The sequence below is a fragment of the Balaenoptera ricei genome, chromosome 10, assembly GCF_028023285.1.
Source record: "Balaenoptera ricei isolate mBalRic1 chromosome 10, mBalRic1.hap2, whole genome shotgun sequence".
Lineage (NCBI taxonomy): Eukaryota > Metazoa > Chordata > Mammalia > Artiodactyla > Balaenopteridae > Balaenoptera > Balaenoptera ricei.
In genome coordinates, this window is record NC_082648.1 from 86,558,357 (window position 1) to 86,576,806 (window position 18,450).

Consider the following 18,450-nt stretch of genomic DNA (forward strand, 5'->3'; position numbering starts at 1 on the left):
GACGGATGGGGACCTCATGCCGGTGACCCAAGACGTGCAAAAATCATGTTCTCACACAATACCCCGCTCCCCACCGCCCGGCTCTGCAGGCTGCGGCGTCCTGCAGTGTGGCTAAAGGCCAGGGCGTTCGCACACTAGGAGATCTGAGCTGTGCACACCGCATGAGTTAGAGCAACCCGCTTCTAACTGTCCAGCCGTCGAGACTTCCCTCTGGGGAGCGTCACCAGCCGTCCCGGGAGAAGGATCGGGTCTTAGAGGCAGGTGCATCAGGCTCTTGGGGAAGTCTGGGCCCTTTGCGCGCCAATTAGAAAGTGACAATCGGCGGAGCCACCGCGGTGACCCGGTGGCCAGTGCGGGCCTGTCCCACCTGCCCTGACACCTCGCGGGGCGGAGGCGGCCCCCTCCCCCTCCCCCTCCCCTCCCCTCCCCCTCCCCCTCCCTTCTCTCCCGGAGCCCTCCCCGAGGCCCCGCCCCCCCGCCGCCGGCCGCTCTGGGGGCGGGGGCCCCGGGACCAGGGGCGGCCCGGCCTGACCTCGACCTCGGCCGCGGGCCCGACCGACGAGTCCCACCGGGCCGGCGCAGGCCCGGGCCCGCGAGCCCCTCCCTCCACCTGTCCCCGCCAGGGCGCCCGGCGCGGGCTGTGCTCGCTCGCAGCGGTGGGGCCCGCAGGCGGCCATGGCGGCGGGCGCCGGGGTCAGGCCGGCGCCGCGCTGGCTGAAGGCGCTGGCCGAGCCGCTGAACGCGGCGCAGCTGCGGCGGATGGAGGAACACCGCTACAGCGCCGCGGGCGTCTCGTTGCTTGAGCCGCCGCTGCAGCTCTACTGGACCTGGCTGCTCCAGTGGATCCCGCTGTGGATGGCCCCCAACTCCATCACCCTCCTGGGCCTCGCCATCAACCTGCTCACCACGCTCCTGCTCATCTCTTACTGCCCCACGGTCACCGAGGAGGTAGGGCCACCGCCCGCCCGCGGCCCCCCAACTGCTCTCCCCCGGAGCCCCGCGGCCCCGGCCCGAGCCGAGCTCGCCCCGCCCCGGGTGCGCCTCTGGAGGCGCCCGGAGAGCCCCCCGCGCGGCCGAGCCTCTCGGGGCCGCGGAGGGGCGAACCCCGCCTCTGCCCCCGCGCCGCAGTCGCCCCGACCCTTCCCCGGCCCGCCCGAAGGCTGTCACGCCGCTACCCGGTCCCATGTCCACCCCGAGCCTCCCCCGGACGGCGGAGGGGCTGTCAAGGTCACTGCCCAGTCCCGTGTCCACCCCCACTCTCCTTCGGGCGGCGGACGGGCGGTCTCGGCCACTGGGAGCGGGGGTCGCCTGCCTGCCTGGCCGCCGCCCCATCCCGCGCCAAGCGGTTCCTTTGCGCACTGGGCACTGAACACCCCCAGCTCCGTGCCGCCTGGCTCCGGGGATTGTGGTTGGGTTGGCCAAGCCCGAGATGCCCTTTGGACACTTTTATACTCAGCCGTCCGTTTCTCAAAGGTTGCGCTAGTGATCCTGTAATTACTGGTAGCACTGATCAGAGATAAGTTACTTTTAAGAGGTTCCTTCCTCGTTGCTTCGTTGACTTTCTCGGTGGAAAACAAAAGTATTAGCAAAGTGTTAATCCTTATCTTCACGACCCAGGGATCGTAAAAGCCATCGGATTTTTATTAGCAATGAATATTTGACCTATGTCCAAAATAAGACGAGTAAATAATGTGGGCTTTCTATACTTGGTAATCAGGAGCATCCCTTGGGCTGAGTGTGATAAGGGTCAGGAGGCAGAGGGAGCTACTCCCATATGTAGCTTTTTAGAGTACATGGGATAAATATTACATTGCACGTTTTGTGACATTGCTTTCTTTTCCCTCAAATAGAGAACTCCGTTTATAATCATATTTCAGTATAGGTACTGTGGAGAACTAATTCGAGATGAGGTTGGAGAGCAGGAATACAGTGGAAATATTTCATGCCCTCCATACATGGATCCATTTTTTAAGTGTTTGATGAAACCTACATTTTAAACATATTGAATATCTTGCTGATTGATGGATATGTTATTATATATGATTTTTCGGCAGACGTTCCCGTTGTTAATTCATTTACATATTGTTTTTAAAAAAGTAAGTTACAGCCTGTTTGCAGAATTCCCCAGAGGCAGTGCGCCAGAATGAAAAGTGCACTGGGTTAGAAGTGAAGGCTTGGTTCTAATGTGGCTCTGCCACAGCATGGAGTGACATGTGGGTCTTGCTTTCCCTGTGTAAAATAGAAATAATACCTGCCAAGCCAATTTCACAAGAATGCAATGAGGACAAAATGATATATTACATGCAGATAAATGCAGAAAATTAGAATTTGTTCAGCGCGTTACAAATATTACTGGTATTAAAAATGTCCTGAAAACCTATAATAAAATTTAGTTTTTACTGGGCCTAGATTTGGCTAACAGCATTTGGATATTTCTGATATTTGCCAGTTAAATTGTGAACTTTTCAATGTTATTATTAATTTAAGAACCATTTGTTGAGCACTTCCAAAAAGCAGGGCATACCAAGAAGTCCAAGATAATCTGTTTAGGAATGTCGGGGTGAGGGTGGGGGGCTGATGGAAAAGGTAAAATTATGATTAAATTAATTTTTAGGCTATGCCTCATTTAAAAAAAAAAAAGGTGGCAGGTGGGAAGAATCTGAGGCACTCTTCAAAAAAAAAATATCGCAATGATCCAAAAACGGGAAGTAAGGGTTGAAATAATAAAATGAAACTGAGAAGAGTTTCTGAAATGTAATTAGATCCTGCACTGCTTCCAAGTGGCTGAAGCAGTGGGGGGAAACACCATTACAGGATTCACATTGCCTGTCTGATAAAATCCCAGCAATAGCACAAAAGAAGCATAGCAGTTCAGGCTATTTTGCTTTCAGGCCACAGAGCTAGTAAATGACAGGACCTGGTAGGGTTCAGACCCAAGTCGGTCTGACTACAAAGCCGGATTCTTTTTACCACATACCACCACCATCTCATCTGCAGTTCTTGCCTTTCTGTGTGATGTGTAGGAAAAATACCTTGTGTTCTATGCAATGCTTATTAGGTATGTAACGTACGTTCACATCCATTATTGCATTTGTGTCTTATGTCAACTCAAGGAGGCTGGCAAGTTTTTTCCCTTCCTAGAATGGCCATCACACCATTTTAGTATTTCTTCTATCCATCCATCCTGAAGTAATAGTAGCATACATTTTTATTAAGAGGAAATTGAGGCCTGGAGGGTTAAGTGACTTTAACTTGGCTTGAAACTTGTTTTCTGATTCTTAGACTTAAGAATTCTTAGTGCTTTTTCATACTTGACAAATTGCTTCCAGAAAGGGTCAGGGAAAACCCATATGGTTTTTGGACTCTGATGCTTGGGTTTATCTACCCATTGAGGATGTAATGCTGACTACATATCTATATTAATAATAATATTTGATCTATTTTTTAACTGTATGGGGATGAAGGGAAATTAATAGAAAAACAGTTAAATGATTTATATTAAACTTCTACAGTGGTGTTCTGAACTGTATTTCACACCACCATTTCCTTAAGGAACTTTCCGCTCCAGCCAAATTTAACTACTTTTTTTTTTTTTTTTTGGCTGTGTTGGGTCTTCCTTGCTGCGTGCGGGCTTTCTCTAGTTGTGGTGAGCCGGGGCTACTCTTGGTTGCGATGCGCAGGCTTCTCATTGCGGTGGCTTCTCTTGTTGCAGAGCACAGGCTCTAGGCGTGCAGGCTTCAGTAGTTGTGGCTCGCAGGCTCTAGAGCGCAGGCTCAGTAGTTGTGGCGCGCAGGCTTAGTTGCTCCGCGGCATGTGGGATCTTCCCCGACCAGGGCTCGAACCCATGTCCCCTGCATTGGCAGGCGGATTCTTAACCATTGCGCCACCAGGGAAGCCCTGAACTACTTCTTATGGCAAAGATTTCTCTCCTTCTTGTCCCTCTCTTTTCTCCTTCCTCTTCCTTTCTCCTGTCCAACTTCATCTCTCAGTGTCCAGTCCTAATGCTACATCCTTAGGAAATTTTTTTTTCTTCTCTGGAGTCAAACCAACCACTTAATCCTATAAACTCCCATAATAATGACAATGATTGCTGACATTTACCGGGTTTTACTTTCGTACTAGGCATTAATTTAAGCTGCTTTTGTCTATTATCTCATTTAATCTTCTCAACAACTTTCCAAAAAGGTATTATTATTATCCCCATATCATAGATGAGGAAACGGAAGGGAAATAAATTAACCTCTTTAAGCTGATACCAGGATTCCAAGCCAGAAAGCTATACTTCCACCACAGGTCTTTGTAGCTCTCTTGTGGAACGTCTCCATTTTATTTTGGTTATGTGTGTGATGTGATGTTTGGTTGTGTATATCCTTACTGAGCAACACAGTCTACCATATTTTAAGTTCAGACAGCAATTGCCCATTTGCACATTCTCCACAGCATAGTGCCTTGCATAAAGCAGGTGCTTGGTAAATATTTGCTAAATTATTGCCTGCATGCATGAAATAACAAATTGTAATCTTGGGAGATGATGTTTTTCCACCGTTATTCACTTTTAGCTGGTCTTAGATTAAATGCTTAATCAATTTGGCCTGGGGAATTTTAACATGAGTAAGCAAGAGTTGGGGCAAACAGAAAACAAAAACTGAATTGCATCACCCTCACCTTGATGAAGCAATTCTGTCTGAATGCTGCTCTGTATATAGTCCTTGGCCCCCATTCCTTGGCTCCTTAATCCTAAAATAGAATCACAGATTCTGACTGCTTGAAGGACCTGAGAGCCTCTTTAATACAATTCCTACATTTGTAGATGAGAAAACTTGGTGATTCGAATCTGGTTCTTCCGGCTTCAGCTTAGTAGCATTCTCTACCACAAAACACTCATATGCTTGTTTCTGACTGGAATAAACTGTGGCTCCATTCCCTTTTCAGCTTATTTGAGTAAATATTTTTGCTCTGCCCTCTTTTTTTTTTTTAACATCTTTATTAGAGTATAATTGCTTTACATTGTGGTGTTAGTTTCTGCTGTATAACAAAGTGAATCAGCTATACGTATACTTATATCCCCATATTCCCTCCCTCTTGTGTCTCCCTCCCACCCTCCCTATCCCACCCCTCTAGGTGGTCACAAAGCACTGAGCTGATCTTCCTGTGCTATGCGGCTGCTTCCCACTAGCTATCTGTTTTACATTTGGTAGTGTATATATGTCCATGCCACTCTCTCACTTCGTCCCAGCTTACCCTTCCCCCTCCCTGTGTCCTTAAGTCCATTCTCTACGTCTGCATCTTTATTCCTGTCCTGCCCCTAGGATCTTCAGAAAGATTTTTTTTTTTTAGATTCCATATATATGTGTTAGCACACGGTATTTGTTTTTCTCTTTCTGACTTACTTCACTCTGTACAACAGATTCTAGGTCCATCCACCTCACTACAAATAACTCAGTTTTGTTTCTTTTTATGGCTGAGTAATATTCCATTTTATATATGTGCCACATCTCCTTTATCCATTCATCTGTTGATGGACATTTAGGTTGCTTCCATGTCCTGGCTATTGTATGTAGTGCTGCAATGAACATTGTGGTACATGACTCTTTTTGAATTATGGTTTTCTCAGGGTATAAGCCCAGTAGTGGGATTGCTGGGTCATATGGTAGTTCTATTTTTAGTTTTTTAAGGAACCTCCATACTGTTCTCCATAGTGGCTGCATCAATTTACATTCCCACCAACAGTGCAAGAGGGTTCCCTTTTCTCCACACCCTCTCCAGCATTTATTGTCTGTAGATTTTTTGATGATGGCCATTCTGACTGGTGTGAGGTGATACCTCATTGTAGTTTTGATTTGCATTTCTCTAATGATTAGTAATGTTGAGCATCCTTTCATGTGTTGGTTGGCAATCTATATATCTTCTTTGGAGAAATGTCTATTTAGGTCTTCTGCCCATTTTGGGATTGGGTTGTTTGTTTTTTTGCTATTGAGCTGCATGAGCTGCTTGTAAATGTTGGAGATTAATCCTTTGTCAGTTGCTTTGTTTGCAAATATTTTCTCCCTTTCTGAGGGTTGTCTGCTCATCTTGTTTATGGTTTCCTTTGCTGTGCAAAAGCTTTGAAGTTTCATTAGGTCCCATTTGTTTCTTTTTGTTTTTATTTCCATTTCTCTAGGAGGTGGGTCAAAAAGGATCTGGCTGTGATTTATGTCATAGAGTGTTCTGCTTATGTTTTCCTCTAAGAGTTTTATAGTGTCTGGTCTTACATTTAGGTCTTTAATCCATTTTGAGTTTATTTTTGTGTATGGTGTTAAGGAGTGTTCTAATTTCATTCTTTTACATGTAGCTGTCCAGTTTTCCCAGTACCACTTATTGAAGAGGCTGTCCTTTCTCCATTGTATATTCTTGCCTCCTTTATCAAAGAAAGGGTGACCATCTGTGTGTGGGTTTATCTCTGGGCTTTCTGTCCTGTTCCATTGATCTATATTTCTGTTTTTGTGCCAGTACCATACGGTCTGATTACTGTAGCTTTGTAGTATAGTCTGAAGTCAGGGAGCCTGATTCCTCCAACTCCATTTTTCTTTCTCAAGATTGCTTTGGCTATTCGGGGTCTTTTGTGTTTCCATACAAATTGTGAAATTTTTTGTTCTAGTTCTGTGAAAAATGCCAGTGGTAGTTGAATTGACTCTGTAGATTACTTTGGGTAGTATAGTCATTTTCACAATGTTGATTCTTCCGATCCAAGAACATGGTATATCTCTCCATCTGTTGGTATCATCTTTAATTTCTTTCATCAGTGTCTTATAGTTTTCTGCATACAGGTCTTTTGTCTCCTTACGTAGGTTTATTCCTAGGTATTTTATTCTTTTTCTTGCAGTGGTAAATGGGAGTGTTTCCTTAATTTCTCTTTCAGATTTTTCATCATTAGTGTATAGGAATGCAAGAGGTATCTGTGCATTAATTTTGTATCCTGCTACTTCACCAAATTCATTGATTAGCTCTAGTAGTTTTCTGGTGGCATCTTTAGGATTCTCTGTGTATAGTATGTCATCTGCAAACAATGACAGTTTTACTTCTTCTTTTCCGATTTGGATTCCTTTTATTTCTTTTTCTTCTCTGATTGCTGTGGCTAACACTTCCAAAACTATGTTGAATAATAGTGGTGAGACTGGGCCACCTTTTCTTGTTCCTGATCTTAGTGGAAATGGTTTCAATTTTTCACCATTGAGAACGATGTTGGCTGTGGGTTTGTCATATATGGCCTTTATTATGTTGAGGTAAGTTCCCTCTATGCCTACTTTCTGGAGAGCTTTTATCATAAATGGGTGTTGAATTTTGTCTAAAGCTTTTTCTGCATCTATTGAGATTATCATCTGGTTTTTATCCTTCAGTTGGTTAATATGGTGTATCACATTGATTGATTTGCGTGTATTGAAGAATCCTTGCATTCCTGGGATAAACCCCACTTGATCATGGTGTATGATCCTTTTAATGTGCTGTTGGATTCTGTTTGCTAGTATTTTGTTGAGGATTTTTGCATCTATGTTTATCAGTGATTTTGGCCTGTAGTTTTCTTTTTTTGTGACATCTTTGTCTGGTTTTGGTATCAGGGTGATGGTGGCCTCGTAGAATGAGTTTGGGAGTGTTTCTCCCTCTGCTATATTTTGGATGAGTTTGAGAAGGATAGGTGTTAGCTCTTCTCTAAATGTTTGATAGAATTCACCTGTGAAGCCATCTGGTCCTGGGCTTTTGTTTGTTGGAAGATTTTTAATCACAGTTTCAATTTCAGTGCTTGTGATTGGTCTGTTTATATTTTCTATTTCTTCTTGGTTCATTCTCAGAATGTTGTGCTTTTCTAAGAATTTGTCCATTTCTTCCAGGTTTTCCATTTTATTGGCATATAGTTGCTTGTAGTCATCTCTCATGATCCTTTGTATTTCTGCAGTGTCAGTTGTTACTTCTTTTTCATTTCTAATTCTGTTGATTTGAGTCTTCTCCCTTTCTTTCTTGATGAGTCTGGCTAATGGTTTATCAATTTTGTTTATCTTCTCAAAGAACCAGCTTTTAGTTTTATTCATCTTTGCTATTGTTTCCTTCATATCTTTTTCATTTATTTCTGCTCTGATCTTTTTGATTTCTTTCCTTCTGCTAACTTTGGGTTTTTTTGGTTCTTTCTCTAATTGTTGCTCTGCCCTCTTGATCTATGCATATAAATCCATGTCAGTGTCTGTTAAGAGAGTGTTTGTAGCAGATAGGTGCCCAGCCTAGGGTGGGTCAAAGGGCATTGAATAATTTCTTTCCTTCATGATGATAGAAAGTTGAATCGAAAAGCAAGTGTATCTGTGGAAATCAGAATGACCTTAAGAAATGGTTTATTCCCTGTCTAAATAATTCAGATTTGATTGGATTTTGGACTATAAAGTAAAGAGTTATTTGTTGGGGGAATAATAAGAAAAGGCAATAACCTAGTCAAATTCTTTTATAGGCTTGGTTTCTTTGAAATCTAGAATATTTCCTCTTTTTTGAAAATCACCTATCTCCCTCTATTTTTTTTTAACCAGTTCAATAACTTAAGAAGCATCGCTTATTAAGGCAGGACTCTTGTAAGAGAGAGTGGCCTCTCTTACTAAAGCAAAATAACTTGCAGGAGGTGAACATTCTAGAAGCAGGGCACAGAGTAGAGTGAAGCAAGCAGGCATGTGCACGACCCTGAGAGTAGTAAATGCCGCCTTAAATTCTGCAGCCACGGTGACTTGCTTGCCTCACCCTAAATCCAGCCCTGTCTAGAAGGAGCTTCTGCAGGTAATGTAGAAGTAGCTTTGCTTTGGGGGTCGTCCCTTTGATTCCTGTGGCTTTCCTATACTTGATTCCTAAGAAACAAGCCGTTTCTCCTTTAGAATTCTGGTTCAAGTGTGGATAAAGCATGGCATTGTGGTGTATAGAAGGAGCTTTAAATCCCACTCCTGGTGGCTTTGACCTGGGCAAGGGTCCGACCACTTGGTTTCTGTGAAGTTAAAGAGCATAACAGATGTGAAAGCACCCAGCACAGTTGATGATGATAGATCTGCCCAGGGGATTCTCTTCATTCCCCTCTCCCTGCCTGTTTCCCTTGGCCCAGTGAGAGGCTGGCATTTTCAACAAGAATTCTAGTAAGTACTAAAAGAGGTTTTTAAAAAGAATACAACTATTCACAGGAAATTTACAAGCAAAGAAGAATGCCTTTCAAAGTAAAGACTTCTAATGTCCTGAGAAAGCCCATCCGGCCCTGATGTGCTGGTTGCCTGGTGTTCGTGCCCTGCCTGGTTTCCTCCACCAGCTTGTAACCCGCCTCATTTCCTGAAGATGGGTGTGCTCCTCTCAAATGCTGGCCTGCACCCGAGCTGAAGCCAAAGCTCGGGGTGAAGCAGTAAGCGGCTAGGGTCTTCCTGCTGGGCAGGACTGAGAGTGACCCCACCCTTCGTGACCACCAAGCCTCTGGAGCCTCCCCAGCCTCGGTTCCAACGGGAACCCTCCTTCTGTAAACAAGGAAGTGCCCCTGGCCACAGGTTCAGCTGTGTCACAGGCACATAATACAGGTTAGAGCCATGTCAGATTAGCAGCCTATTAAAATTCCCCTTCGCTTAAAAATCACTAGGATCACTCGACTGGGTACAAAGTCCATCTTCTAACACCATACCAGCATTACATTTTTTCACATATGCCTGACCTGTCTTCTGATTTTCTTTCTTCCTACCTCTTATAAATGCAGTTTCTATTTTTTATGGAGAGAGAAGTCAATTGATGTTCGGATAATTGAAATCTCCCTATTACCAGCTGACCCAGCCGTTACTGATTATGTAATACCTTTTGCATCTGTATCAACTTATATCCAAAGCTATTTAAAGCAAAGAGACACTTTTTAAGTATGAAAATTCATATAAATAGGCATTGTATAGTTTCAGTATTTCCTAAATTTTAATTGAGGAAGATTTTTGCTTTTGTGTATTACCTATGCTATTTTTTACTTACTGTTTTTCTTTACATCAACTTAAAATCTACTCCTTTTTAAAGACTTAGACTCGAAGCCTTAATATCTACAATCATAGATTTGATAGCTATGCTAGATAATTTTTAAATTAATATTTTCTAAAATACATTAAATAAAGCCATAAGTATTAAAATGAAAAGTTTATCTATGAATCACCTAAAATTATCTTATATAGTATCAGAAATAATAACAAAAATATACTGAGCTCTTCCCATATGCCTGGCACTTTTCTAAGCCCTTGACATGTACTAATTCATTTAATTCTCACAGTGAGATAGGAACAGTGATTATTCCCATTTTTCATAAAGGGAAACTAAGGCACTGAGAGGTTAAGTGGCTCATCCAGCTCACTCAAGGATCAGGTGCAGGTGGAATGCAGAGTCTACACTCCTAACCACTCTGCAAGAAAAACCCAGCACATGTATTCTTCCTTTTGGAAACCATTTTACCTGATAGGTTACCAGGTAACCTATTAACCTGATCATCAGTTGATTTTAATCATCTAGTTATTTAGCTCTCATGGTATAAACAGCAGATTTTAAAAACAGAGAACATACCTCCTACTCTTGAGAGGATTCTAGTTCCATATTAAAGATGGGGCCTTAGAGACTACCTAGTCTAGCATCTTCATTTACAGAAAACCTAAGAATGTATTCCCCAAAATCCAGTATTCTAAGGTCTGGTCTGAGCTGTAAGTAAAATTTGTCCAGTGAGCAGAAATGTGTTCACTGGGACCTCCCTGGTGGCACAGTGGTTAAGTACCCGCCTGCCAATGCCGGGGACACAGGTTTGAGCCCTGGTCCAGGAAGATCCCACATGCCGCGGAGCAACTAAGCCCGTGAGCCACAACTACTGAGCCTGCGCTCTAGAGCCCGCAAGCCACAACTACTGAAGCCTGGGCACCTAGCCCGTGCTCCGCAACGAGAAGCCACCGCAATGAGAAGCCCACGCACCGCAACAAAGAGTAGCCCCCGCTCGCCGCAACTAGAGAAAGCCCACGTGCAGCAACGAAGACCCAACACAGCCAAAAGAATATAAATAAATTCATTAATAAAAAAAAAAAGAAATGTGTTCATTGATCACTTTCTAAATCTTTTCGTCCCTTTCCTGATGTGTGTGCTCATTCAAACACGTATAAAAAGGGGTATAATACCCAGGATAAATAATTGATCTATATATGAGTGTTCTCTCTGATCCAGAGTTATTTTGAACAAGAACAATTGCCATACGGTCTGGTTCAAATCTCTGGTTTCTCTAATCCTTTATTTCAAGTAACTGGAAAAAGTAAAATATCACAAGTACTTAGTTTTATACAGTTCTTTTTCAGTGATGTAACTGAAAAGCAATTTAAATATATTAGTGGGGTTTTTTTAATGACTAGGGCTTATGATTGATTCTTAGTAATTATTTTGTCTTCTAGAATAAACTTATATAATAATCTTTCACACAGTCATGTAAGATTCATCATTAGTGAGTTATTACTTAAATTGTGATATATAGCCACATAATTGAATACCATGCAGTCATGTAAAAGAATGATGTAGATCTTTATGCTTGACCTTCAAAGGTTTCTATGATGTAGTATAAAATTCTGATCTTAAAGGATACAGTAGATCTTATAAAAATTATATAATTAAGAACTTTAAATATTAAGAATCTAATATGATCTGGAGAAGTTCCACTTTTTATATAGTCTCCTTCTGCAGAAGTATTCTGATATATTGCTTAAGACTTTGTAATCCACACCTGATTTTCCCACGCTTACATTTAAATTTTTTAAAAATAAGTTAACATGAAAACTAGAATTGAGTTGGGGTGGCTCTGTAGATCCTGCTTCCACCCAGAGTGTCTTCTGTAGTGACACCCACGTTAAGCAGACTCCTGGAAGGAAGAGGCATGCTGCTCCTGGCAAGTGGATCCCCCGGCTGGGGCCTGTTTTGCAGAGATAACAGGTGAGAAAAGAAGTTGAAAATTTGCAAACTGTTTCATAGCTCCCAGATGGGAATGGAGGTGATGACAACAGAGTAAAGAGAAGATAGGTCCAGCTCCTGTGGCCTTGGGAAGACTGGAAAGGTAGCGAACGAGCAGCTGGCGGGCTGGTATGCCTTTCTGGGCTTAAAAGGAAAGAAGTCTCTCTCAGCTGCAGCGCTTTCCCACCCGTCTGGTTCACTGCACCTGGAATTGTATTGTGGGGGCAGGAAAGTGCTTCTCAGTAGGTTTGAAAGAATAGGTAAGAATCCAGGTGGGAAGCTCCATCCAGTCTGTGTAGCCTGCAGCACGACCGATCTGATAGATCTACCATAGGGCAGGTCAGAAAACCTGGGTTTGATTCCTAGACCCAGTCTAGCTGCTCTTCTCAATGGAACTTTATCACCCCTCCCTAAGTTTCTCTTTTATCTGTAATGCAAAGAACATGATAATGCGTTGTCCGCCTTGTCTCTGTGGATTGCTGTATCAAATACAATAATGCATTTTTAAAATATTTATTTATTTATTTTTGGCTGCGTTGGATCTTCGTTGCTGTGTGCACGCTTTCTCTAGTTGCGGCGGGCGTCATTGCGGTGCGCGGGCCTCTCATTGTGGTGGCTTCTCTTGTTGCGGAGCACGGGCTCTAGGTGCGCGGGCTTCAGTAGTTGTGGTGCATGGGCTTCAGTAGTTGTGGTGCATGGGCTCAGTAGTTGTGGTTTGTGGGCTCTAGAGCGCAAGCTCAGTAGCTGTGGCACACGGGCTTAGTGGCTCTGCGGCATGTGGGATCTTCCTGGACCAGGGCTCGAACCCATGTCCCCTGTGTTGGCAGGCGGATGCTTAACTACTGTGCCACCAGGGAAGCCCTTCATAAGTCTTTTAAAGCAATTAATAGTGTAGTCATTAATACTGGGCATGTAATATTAACAAATAATGAAATGTTTATTGAAGTTCAAAGTAAACTTCTACTTAACTTAGATTGAAGAATGAGGTAGCAGGTTGATTGGTATTTGCAGAATTACCACATAGACCATACATACATTGATATTTTAAAAACTATATTTGCCACTAAAAATATGCAAAACACAATTTAATGACAATAGCTAACCTTTTATTTTTTTTTGGCCACTGTGCACAGCTTACAGGATCTCAGTTCCCCAACTAGGGATTGAACCCGGCCCACAGCAGTGAAAGCCCAAAATCCTAACCAGTAGGCCACCAGGGAACTCCCTACAATAGCTAACCTTATTGAGCACTTACTATGTGCCAGGCTCTGCGTAAAGAGCCATCTAAGAATTTTTTCATCAGATACAACTGCAAGTTTTATTCACATCTTACAAATGAGGTCACCAAAGTTTAGAGAGTTTAAATGACTTTCCCTTTTTTATAAAGTGCTGAAAGAAAAGAATGGTCATTTTTAAATCTTTTTTCTCTCTCTTGTTTAAATTGCATCATTTCTATTAATCTACCTTCAAGTTTACTCTTTCCTCTGCCATTATTATCTATGCTTCTGTATGTAATGTGTCTTTTTCCTCTGGCTTCTTTAATGATTTTCTCTTTATCACTGGTCTTCAGTGATTTGATTATGATGTGCCTTGGTGGGTTTTTAAAAAAAAAAAAAAAAAAACTTATTCTGCTTGGGGTTTGTTGAGCTTCTTGGATATGTAAGTTTATAGATTTTTATCAAATTTGGAAATTTCCAGCCATCATTTTTTCTTATATGTTTCATGTCCAACCCTCTTTCTTCTCTCCTTCTGAGATTTCAATTACATATATGTTAGACCACTGTTGTCTCACAGGTCACTGATGCCCAGTTCAATTATTTTTAGTCTTTTTATTTCTGTGCATGATTTTGGGTAGTTTCTTTCGGTACTCTGCAAGTTCACTGATCTTTTCTTCTGCACTGTCTAATACGCTGTTAATCTCACCTAGTATATTTTACATTGAAATATTGTACTCTCCATTTCTAGAGGTTTCACTGTAGTCTTTCATGTTTTCCTCCACCTTCTTGAACATATGAGGCATATTTATAAGAACTTTTAATGTCCTCATCTGCAGATTTCATTGTCTCTGTCATTCCTGGGTCTGATTCTATTGATTGATTTTACTCCTAGTTGTAGAGCATATTTTCCCGCTTCTTTGAATGACTAGTAATTTTTATTGGATGCCAAACATTGTGAATTTTACATTTTGGGGCACTGGGTTTTGTGGGGTATTCCTTTAAGATGTTGTACTTTGTGTTGGCTTTAGTTAAGTTACCTGGAATCAGTCAGATCCTTTAGAGGCTAGATTTTACATCTGTTAGGGCCTTTGGTCTAGGGCTAATTAATGCCCAATGCTAAGGCAATACACTTCTGAGAACTCTACCCAGTGCCCTAAGTATTACATGGTCTTACATGCTGTGCCTGGTGGGAACATAAACCATTCCCAGCTTTGTGTGGGCTTCAAGAATTGTGTGGTCTTGCGCTGTCCAGTGGTTCCTTCCCTGGCCTTGGTTAGTAGTTTTGTCTCATTAGGCACAGGTCACTTCTCAGCCAAAGACTCTAGATCTCCACAGTTTGTGCCCCTCTCCTCTCCAGTGCTCTGCCCTACAGATTCTAGCTGCCTTGACCTTCCTGAACTCTGCTGCGTTTCTCCTCAGCTCAGCAGGATTGCTGGCCTCTGTTCCGGTTCCCCACTCCTGTACTGTGGCCTAGAGACTGCCTATAGGCACTAAGCTGGAGCAGTCACAGGGCTCAGGTCATTTGTTTCCCTTCTGTCAGGGATCACAGTGCTGCACTGCCTGCAGTGTCTGAAAATGGTTGTTTTATTTATTTTATTGCTTTTCTAGTTATACAAGATGGGAGAGTAAATCCAGCCCCTGATACTCCATCATGAAAGGAAGCTGGGGTCTGTGGTTTGTCTTTAAGATCTTCTTTCATAGCAGAGACTTACTGAATAATTTCAAATCCGTGCCATATATGAATAGTATTATATTAAACGAGCTGTGGACTAAGAATCAAAATCAGGGTCCTAATCCTTGCTTGGTCATTTAACTTTCGGCTTCTCACAGTACGGACTTTTGTGACACTCTACCCAGGTGACCTAGAGCAATTCATTTCTCAATTTAATTCTCATCTGTAGAAGGAAGGTTATAAATGTTCCTTGTAACACACTGAGGTGATATAAAGTGTGAACATAAGAAAATGTGTCGCTTGGCTTGGGTTGAGCTATTTTCAAACAGAAGCTAGCTTATTGTCACTCACCAGTCTTCATTGTTTACACTTCTTTTTAGGCACCGTACTGGACATACCTTTTATGTGCATTAGGACTCTTCATCTACCAGTCACTGGATGCTATTGATGGGAAACAAGCCAGAAGAACAAATTCTTGTTCTCCTTTAGGGGAACTTTTTGACCATGGTTGTGACTCTCTTTCCACAGGTAAGTTTTTAGTGGAGGTTTTTTTCCTATAGTTGTTTTTGTTTGTTTGTTTGTCTTTTAATGATGGCTTAAAAACTGAGCTGTTTGGTTTGTTTTGGTTTACAGTTGGAAGCAATTTTGCACAGTGTATTTTAAAAGTATGTTCAGGAATTTATTTTGTTTAGTGTGCCTTATTTTCACGCCAAGATTGTGCACCTTAAAATTCTGTATTTCTAAACAGTCAATGGCAATTATTTAATTAATTATTTTAAATTCTTAATGGTTCTTGTTTCTTTCAGTTTTTATGGCAGTTGGAGCTTCAATTGCTGTTCGCTTAGGAACTCATCCTGACTGGTTGTTTTTCTGCTCTTTTATTGGGATGTTCATGTTTTATTGTGCTCACTGGCAGACTTATGTTTCAGGCGTGTTGAGGTTTGGAAAGTAAGTATGTATTTTAAGTTGTACATTTAAAAATATAATCAAATTCATTTTCACTATCTGTCATACTTCATTTATCCATAGTTAGGGGGACAAAGTGTCAATCAGGAATTCAAGTTACCTTTCAACTTATTGAAGCATCCATAAATGCTACACCTTAATTTTAATCTTTTAGGTATTCTTCATGTTATAGTTACATATTCGATGATAATTGTATTTTTTCCCCCTTCTCCAACTTACTAACCCAAGTTTACATTAGACAGGAGAAAGAGAAAAATAAGGGACCTGAATAATATAGAAAAAGGATATGCAGTACTTAAAAAAGTAGCATTTACAGCAAAGGAAAGCATAAACAAGACGAAAAGACAACCCTCAGAATGGGAGAAAATATTTGCAAACGAAGCAACTGACAAAGGATTAATCTCCAAAATATACAAGCAGCTCATGCAGCTCAATAGCAAAAAACAAACAACCCAATCCCAAAATGGGCAGAAGACCTAAATAGACATTTCTCCAAAGAAGATATACAGATTGCCAACCAACACATGAAAGGATGCTCAACATTACTAATCATTAGAGAAATGCAAATCAAAACTACAATGAGGTATCACCTCACACCAGTCAGAATGGCCATCATCAAAAAATCTACAGACAATAAGTGCTGGAGAGGGTGTAGAGAAAAGGGAACCCTCTTGCACTGTTGGTGGGAATGTAAATTGATGCAGCCACTATGGAGAACAGTATGGAGGTTCCTTAAAAAACTAAAAATAGAACTACCATACGACCCAGCAATCCCACTAGTGGGCATATACCCTGAGAAAACCATAATTCAAAAAGAGTCATGTACCACAATGTTCATTGCAGCACTACATACAATAGCCAGGACATGGAAGCAACCTAAGTGTCCATCGACAGATGAATGGATAAAGAAGATGTGGCACATATATACAATGGAATATTACTCAGCCATAAAAAGAAACAAAACTGAGTTATTTGTAGTGAGGTGGATGGACCTAGAATCTGTTGTACAGAGTGAAGTAAGTCAGAAAGAGAAAAACAAATACCGTATGCTAACACATATATATGGAATCTAAAAAAAGAAAAAATAGTACTGACGAACCTAGGGGCAGGACAGGAATAAAGAAGCAGACGTAGAGAATGGACTTAAGGACACAGGGAGGGGGAAGGGTAAGCTGGGACAAAGTGAGAGAGTGGCATGGGCATATATACACTACCAAATGTAAAACAGATAGCTAGTGGGAAGCAGCCGCATAGCACAGGGAGATCAGCTCTGTGCTTTGTGACCACCTAGAGGGGTGGGATAGGGAGGGTGGGAGGGAGACGCAAGAGGGAGGGGATATGGGGATATAAGCATATGTACAGCTGATTCACTTTGTTATACGGCAGAAACTAACACAACATTGTAAAGCAATTATACTCCAATAAAGATGTTAAAAAGAAAAAAAAGTAGCATTTGGCTTATGTGATAAAATAATGAGATATGGAATCTAAAGGTCCTTTTTGGTCAAATTTTTGTGTGTCCAAAAAGGGTAACCCCTTTACAGCAGTCACCAACAACAGTAATCATGAGAGTCTCAGCTGTGGTAGACAGTTGATGAGATAATGTAATAACATTGTAATATTTGCCCCGATGCCTCATTCTTGGACACCAGGAAATAGTGCACAAGGCAGGAACTCTGTTCTCTATCCCTCTTTCCATCAGCTCCCTTTCTGCCTGATCCTTTAATAGCTGTCTGCCATTGGCTCATTCTCAGCTTTGGCTTCCCCGTCTACTGATTCTTTTTAGCCACACTTTATTGCTGCACAGGAAAAACAGTAGCTCTGAAAAAAAATCTCTGATAATGATAAATGAAAGGAGAAGCTCAAAACTATGGATCGTTTAGCAGAGTGAAGGCCTTTGGCAATTTTCCACATTGACTCTAAATTAGGGAATAGTCACAGCTATCACCTCTTGAGCACTTGCATGGTTCTGGCATTGTACTCAGCGCTTTACATGCCTTATCTCATTTATTCCTCACATTAATCCTGTAAGGGTATTACTGCCACTGTACCAATGAGGCAGAGAGGTTCTGTAACTTCCTTATACTGCTAAAAAGTGTAGAGCCAGGGTTAAAACTCAAGTCTCCAAACCCCACACTTTTAACGACTGCTGCTCAGTACTGTGGGATTATCAATGTATTAGGTACTGTGGAAGGATACAAAATGCATTTTTAAAAAGTCCATTTTAGGAACTATATAGTATACTGTATTAAAGGGATAGGATAATACTTCTGTGACACTGCTAATACAGTCCATAACCATGTGAAAAATGACCTGCTTTAGGTTTCCATAGCACTGAAAAAATCCTAAGTAAGGAGAAGCCGGCTGTAGGCTGAATTAGTTTAGGAAAGCTTTTATGGAAAATGTGAGTCTTCAGCTGATTCTTTACCTACTGGTCAAGAGCCCAAGGATCAAATTCCCAGGCTAGGGAGTTCCCTGGCGGTCCACTGGTTAGGACTCGGCACTTTCACTACTGGGGCCTGTGTTCAATCCCTGGTCAGGGAACTAAGATCCTGCAAGCCGAGCAGCTAAAAAACAAAAAAGCCAGGCTAAAAATTCAAGGCAAGTATGTAA

General features: G+C 42.0%; 1 protein-coding gene across 2 annotated transcripts in view; it reads left to right on the forward strand.

The window, feature by feature from the left end:
- The first annotated feature begins 486 nt into the window (after nt 1-486).
- The window catches only part of CHPT1 (choline phosphotransferase 1), a 34,487-nt gene continuing 16,523 nt past the window's right edge, over nt 487-18,450 (forward strand). For both annotated transcript variants that reach the window (XR_009505436.1, XM_059936761.1), the window contains exons 1-3: nt 487-948; nt 15,252-15,399; nt 15,678-15,819. Coding sequence is in view for 1 of the 2 variants with exons in the window: in XM_059936761.1 (XP_059792744.1) it covers nt 676-948; nt 15,252-15,399; nt 15,678-15,819 (563 nt within the window). In the remaining variant the exon portion in view is untranslated. The remainder of the gene's footprint in view (nt 949-15,251; nt 15,400-15,677; nt 15,820-18,450) is intronic.